Here is a 6,947-nt window from a genome sequence, read left to right as displayed (position 1 = left end):
TCCGGGGGGCTGCTTTCCTGCCGGGCTGCTGGATGTTGAGGCATACACACAACCGCCTCTGCCACCCCCGGACGGGCACGGCGTGGGCAGAGGCCGTTTCAAACTCCGCCAGTGCCCAGGCGCCCGGTGCCTCCCGGGTGGCGTGGCGGAGGTTTGCATGAGGATGAGCCGCACGTGATCTTGCTCAGGCTGGAAGAGGGCTGATTTCAAATACGAGCAAGATTGCAGGATAAAGCTTTTCCAGGGCGGGCGCTCAGGGTGTCTCCTGTGAAATGATGTCATCCGATCAATATTTTAGCGGGGAGTGACTGATCCGGCCAAGTCCTGCTATGAAATAGTCGCTATATTGGAATTGGATTTAGCCCTATCGATTGGGCTGATAACAGGGACCTATAAAAGGCAGGGGGATTGGCTTTGCGTTTACTACATCCCTGAAGCAATTAGCTCCAAAAGCACCAAGCCGCTGCCTTCTCTCGTAGCAGCATTGGCGCCTCTGCTCGTGTGCGGGAGAGAAAGAGAGCTGGGAGGAGGCAGCTTGCCATTTATATTACCTGGGGCGGTGGAAAAATAAAAGATGTGGCAGCCCCTGTGCAAAGCGCCGACGTCCCTGGCTCTGCTCGGACTCTGTTGTGCAATGGTGGCCGATTCCCTGCCTTTCTCCGACGCAGGGCCACACGTGAACTATGGCTGGGGGGAGCCCATCAGATTGAGGCACCTCTACACTGCCAGCAAGCACGGACTGTTCAGTTACTTCCTGAGGATCAGCAATGATGGCAAAGTGGACGGCACCACCAGCCAGAGTCCTCAAAGTGAGTACAAAGGAAGGGAGCCGCACCTGAGCCCTGCCCGCGGGAGGAGGCCCGGGGAGGCGGAGGGCGGCGGGCCGGCGGCGATCTAGCTACCTCCCCGCTCCTGCTGTAACCTGGCTTTTCTCTCTCGTTGTGCTCCGCAGGTTTGCTGGAGATCAGGGCCGTGGCAGTTCGCACGGTGGCGATCAAGGGCGTGCACAGCTCGCGGTACCTCTGCATGGAGGAGGAAGGGAAGCTGCATGGGCTTGTAAGTTGCGGGCGCGCACTGAACCAGCCTGGGAAAGTCAATAGCTGGCGGGGCCGGGCGGGGGGGTTGCATGCGCTCGCAAGGGCTTGTTATCGTGTCCTCCGGCCCCGGCCAGACAAAACCGCTCCAGCCGACCGCATCTTCCTTCTCACGCCGTTAGGGGTCTGGCGTGGGCAAGGCAGGAGCAAGGAAATGAGCCTGGAGGGGTTGAGGCGGGTCACGCTGGGATGCTCTCCAGAAAACAAAACAGCACAAGGAGCTCGCCTGCATTCCCTACCGCAAGCTTTCACGTGTCGTGAAGGTCTGGGACAGACATTGCATAAACCAGGTTGACCCACATCAGTTAAGTCTGATACTACAGTCAACCAGGTTTAGCTCCAACTGGTTTCAGCCATTTTCAAACTGGTTGATGTGCACTAAACATCTGTAAACCAGTGACTGAGCACTTAAACCGGGTCATGTGGAATGTGTGTCCCTAGCCTAAGGCTTAAACCCCCTCTAACCTAAACTGGCCTGGAGGATTAGCTGAAGGTGTATCAGGGACCCCCACAGAAGGCAGACAAAACTCTTGAGATTCATAGACTTATAGACTGTAAGGGGCTCAACGGGACCTTGCAAGATCATCTGGTCCAGACCCCTGCACTAGTCAGGAAAGACAACAATGTTTACTTTTGTCACAAGGGGCGTCCCTAGAGGCTGCTAGTGAACATTTAATTTTGCTGCCAAATAATAATAGTAGTAGTAGTAGTAATAATAATAATAATAAAACAACTTTCCAGAACGACAAATAAAAAAAATCAGGGGAAGTGCTCCAGTTTTGGTTCCCAATTGCATTTTCTCCCTTTGCAGTTTTCTTTACATTTTCTACTTTCAAAGAGAATATAGGTAAAAAAAATCCCAAATCTATATGGGGCCCTGCCATGACAAAGACAATCCACTCAGTGCACTTTAGGTTTTCAACAGTGCAGGTGTATTTTTACTTGTTTTCTTACTGTTCAGCTTAGGTATTCTGTAGAAGATTGCTCCTTCGAAGAGAAGATATGCCCAGATGGCTACCATATGTATAAATCAAAGAAATATGGGGTTGCTATCTCTTTAAGTAGTGCCAGACAGAAACAAGAATTCAAGGGGAAGGCTTTCTTCCGTTGTCTCACTTCTTACTTGTGATCAACAGTTCACCTGTAAGGGTCATGGGAGACTGAAGACTTATAGTGACTCTCTTATCATGTTGTTAACTCATGGTTTTTCCATCTACATATTTCAGCATATCAGTTAGATACATCAGCAGTACAGTCCTGCTTTTGTCAGATGTCTGTAATAACTAGTTAAGTTGCAGAGAAGAAGCTAAATACATCCTCAGGTGATAACTATGTAGTTAGTTGAGAGATACCGGGAAGAGTTACTTTCCTCTTAGAGCCAAATGTAAGGCTTAATCCTGCTTTCCTTACTCAGGCAAAATTCTTACTGTTTTGGCCAAGGGCTAGCACAGTGGCAAATTTTCCATTTGCTTTAAATGGAAATAAAGAGTAGGATCTAGTGGGAGATTTATTTGAGTATATGACAGGATTAGGGCTTTCATTCCGAATTTCCTTCCTTTTTGCCTACAATCAAACCATCAGTAAACTGAATGTATAAGGCAGGATGTGCATTTTGGAGCTCATATTATTGTGTATGCAAAGTACCAGTTTGAACCTTTAGTGGATATCCAAATGGGATGCTCAGTGATCATCACTAGCTATTGACCAGATCCTGCTCCCATTGAAGTCATAGGAAATTTCCTCTTGACATCACTGGGGACAAAATTAGGCCCTCAGAGGTTGTACTACACAGTAATGTAATACCCTTTACATTACTTTTGCTTTTGGTCAGTCCTTATTTTGTGAACATATTTACTGGAGCAGAATAAATAGTTATATATTAATTGGTAATTATTAATACTTTGAATGCTTACACATTTGTACACATCATTACCCAGGCATCCTTGCAATCATATATGTAGATAGTGGGCCAAATACTGTATGTTTGATTCATGTGAGTGGTCCCATTGACTTCTCACAGAAGTGAAGTGCAGACGCTTTGGCCCAGAAAGTTTATCCTCTAAGACCAATTCTCTCCTTGCCTTTCCTTTCTTGAGATGCTGTGTGTGTATGCATGTGTGTGTAAGTAGGATTTGCTACTGGCTTATTCCAATTGAAAATGACCTCCCCCCCAAACACACACACACACACACACACACACACACACTTAGAGTTCTGCTAGCCAAGACTGTACCCACTAGCTCTAGGGTGAGATCAGGGAAGCAATATTTCCAGTGCCACCTAACTCATGTATATCCATCATCCAGGTAGCCTGTGCAAGTTCTCAAGGAAATTCTTACTTTCCTCATATTAGGGAAGACTTTGTTCTCAAGGTAGACCCACTGAAGTGAATGGAGAAATGTACTAAACAGCATGGGTTGAGAGCAGGGGTTGCAGAATCAGGTCTTCTTATAGGTTATTCACACACTGGTGAAGCACCCTATATCCACCTATAGTTCCATTAACTTCAGTGCAACTACATGCATGAGTAACTGACTACCCACAGAAATAATAGGTTCACAATTTGACCCAAAATATTTATCTTGTTTATATATTCACTGAAGGTATATAATATACAGACTAATAAATACTGCAAACTTAACTGCAAGGAAACAAATGTATTTACTTTATTACAGGACCATATAAGTACTTTTATCAGGTAGCTACTATGTAGTTGCTTCTACATTATTGCAGATTCATGACAAAAATATGGTTTTTAAGAAGCAAAATAAAATAAAAAGCAAATGTATTTCATGGGTTATAGTTAACAGGTATAGAGTTCATATAAGAACAGTATTTTTTTATCACTGAAGACCTAGACATAATCAGCAATCCTCTTTTATTGGCCCAGAGTTCAGTTACCTCTAGTGACTGAGCCAGAAATAACACCAGAGTTGTAAGAAAAATAATGCTTATGTGAACAATCTGGAAAGGCCTGACCTGATAATACAAAAACTCAAGGCACTATATCTACATTGTAAGCTATATCTAAAATACGTTCTACAAATGGCTAGGCAAGTTATAAAATATATTTTTCTATATAGAATTTTGCATAACAGTACCTGTGTTTTATAAGTTTAATGTCTAATAATATAGTGATACTGTACTAATGAATTTTCAGAAATTCTAATAAAAGAAGAAGTATGAAAAACTTGCCATTTGCCCTTTTCATTTCTGTATGTTTGTATGCATGTATGTATGTATTGTGGTATTAGTGTAACAATGTTTTATAAAGATACTTTTCTGAAGACCTGGTCCTTAAGCCCTCAAAAGGGAAAATCTCAAATAGAATTCAGGAGGAATATGTGTATGTTAGGATTGCTAGACTGGGTCCTTAGCTATAATGATTGTAATGCAAATGTCAGCAGTTACCTGTCTGTGTATTGAAGTATGCCATAGCTATTCCCAATATGCAGACTAGACAGTATGTGGTAGCTGGAATGTGGCCCCCTTATCCAAACTCGCTGAAGAATTTACACTGACTTCAAAGGTCTGGATCAGGCCTGTGTTGACTTGTTATGGCCCCATAGGCTGCTATAAATATTATGTACAACATGGAGGGCTTTCAGTTGGTCTCATTATTAACATAGGAAAAAGTCATATCTTAAAAGATTTCTAGCATAGCTGAATATAATGAGAATTGTAAACATATTTGTAATTTTCTTCACTCCTTACTGTTCAGCTCAGGTACTCTACAGAGGATTGCTCCTTTGAAGAGGAGATCCGCCCAGATGGCTACAATGTATATAAATCCAAGAAATATGGAATCTCTGTGTCTTTGAGTAGTGCCAAACAAAGGCAACAATTCAAAGGAAAAGATTTTCTTCCATTATCTCATTTCTTACCCATGATCAACACTGTGCCTGTGGAGTCAACAGATTTTGGGGAATATGGTGATTATAGCCATACTTTGGAATCAGATATATTTTCTTCACCTCTTGAGACTGATAGCATGGACCCCTTTGGAATCACCTCTAAATTATCTCCAGTGAAGAGCCCCAGCTTTCAGAAATAACTAATAGCCCTGACTTTATATATAATTTTAAAGAAATATTGACAGAACCAGTGTATTATTTAGCTCTTCCAGTAGTAGTATTTAGAACATTTTTACATGTAGAGTATGGTGCTAACATTGTTCTTGCAATGTCCCCAACCTATAAGAAGGCAGCATTCTAAAAAACTATCTATTCATGTTTAATAACATATTAGGCAAAAAATTTAACACCCAACCAAAAAAAGCATAATTTGTTCAGCTATGATAAAATACATAATGATCAGGGATCCTTTCTATCTGGCAATGGCTACAGTGAAAAAATCATTAACATTTTTCTCTGTCAGTTCGTTACTACTTCGTACTCACCTCTGAGTCCTTCTGATAGGAGCAAAAGTTTTGCATTTGCAGTAAGGTTAATGAACTCTTAACTTCATAGCCTTTAAAAGCAAACATTTGGACTAAAACATGATTAAAAGCCTAACAAATATGTGAACTAGGGTTAAATCTCTCTCTTAAAAAGTTGCTGACAATGCTCTGGGAAACCTTTCCCCTGAAAACAGTCCATTGGAAAATAGTCTTTCTTGTATATTATGCTTTTTCTTCCCTTTGCTTTTCGCTAAGGGTTCATGCTGGAAAACAGGATCTTTGAATCTTAATGGGCTCAACCAGTATTTGCTGATGAATATGCTGGGACCTATACAGTCCTTGATCCAACATAGAAATGTCCTTAATGTCAATAAAAATCCTTTACAGGGATGAATAATTGTATAGAATGTGTAATTTATGTTGATCAATTAAGAACTAGGCAACAGAAGCAGATTAGTTTTTAGGTAATAAAGATCCTGTTGTATGTCCGTAGGAGATGAAGAGAGACTGAAAATATACACTGTGTAGGTCAAATTGCTTGTAAATATGCTTTCTTAGTCTACCTTTTAAAGCATTAGCAGTTCTTTCAAGGCCACCCAGGGCCTGATTTGGTACCCATTGGAATGGAGGGCCAAATTCCTATTGGTTGTAATGTTGCATACCTGGGCCAGTTTTGCCTTTCATCTGTGGTGGAGGGATCATGGGCATTAAATGGCCTAAAATTTATACATGATGCAGTGCTGTTCTCCTATTGTAGCATTCCCATAAAGGAATAACTTAAATAGTGAGAAAAGGGGTTCAGAGAATTACTCATTTCCCAGGATTCATTTTTAATAGCTATGTCTACACATAGAAAACTGTACTGGATATATTAGTATTTTTTGACCTAGCACTTCATTACCAATGCAATATTTATAATTAATTTATTGAATACATACATCTGTTTATTTTGTTACTGTTATTTATGCTCAAAATTCTATTTATGTACACATGAAGGGTTTTTTTTAGTTTTAACAAAATGTTGTGAAGTTTTGTAATCATGAAATTGTGAGGAAACTATAACTTTTTACCTTTTCTGTGCATTGTCAGTAGTGTAATGTGTAAATTTATAATAAAAATCATCTTCAACATAAGATCTGCATCTAAGTCTTTGTAGCTCCTTTCATCTAAAGATTTTGAAGATTTGTAAACATGATTGGATAAAGTTTCTCAACTCTACAGTGAGATATGGACTTTTGCTACAGACTTTTTATAGATAAGGAAACTGAAGCACGGAGAAGCAAAGTGGTTTATTCAAAATCATACACTAAAGGGCAGAGCTAGAAATAGAATCTGTCTGGTAAGGACAAAAGCGCTGCTTCCTGGATATCAGCAATCTCTTGCTTGCAGATTACTAATGTAAATAGATGAACTCAGTGTAAGGGAACAGGGTATGCCAGTTACGCTCGTAAAAT

General features: G+C 41.1%; 1 protein-coding gene across 1 annotated transcript; it reads left to right on the top strand.

The window, feature by feature from the left end:
* The first annotated feature begins 227 nt into the window (after positions 1-227).
* On the top strand, positions 228-6,626 carry FGF19 (fibroblast growth factor 19). The gene is made up of 3 exons (XM_006260074.4): positions 228-809; positions 953-1,056; positions 4,816-6,626. Exons 1-3 carry the CDS (start codon positions 575-577, stop codon positions 5,146-5,148), a joined length of 672 nt encoding a protein of 223 aa, XP_006260136.1. The 5' UTR covers positions 228-574; the 3' UTR covers positions 5,149-6,626.
* Positions 6,627-6,947: the final 321 nt, after the last annotated feature.

Source organism: Alligator mississippiensis, chromosome 2, assembly GCF_030867095.1.
Source record: "Alligator mississippiensis isolate rAllMis1 chromosome 2, rAllMis1, whole genome shotgun sequence".
NCBI lineage: Eukaryota > Metazoa > Chordata > Crocodylia > Alligatoridae > Alligator > Alligator mississippiensis.
Note: the sequence above shows the minus strand (reverse complement) of the source record. Positions and strands in the feature narration are given on the sequence as shown.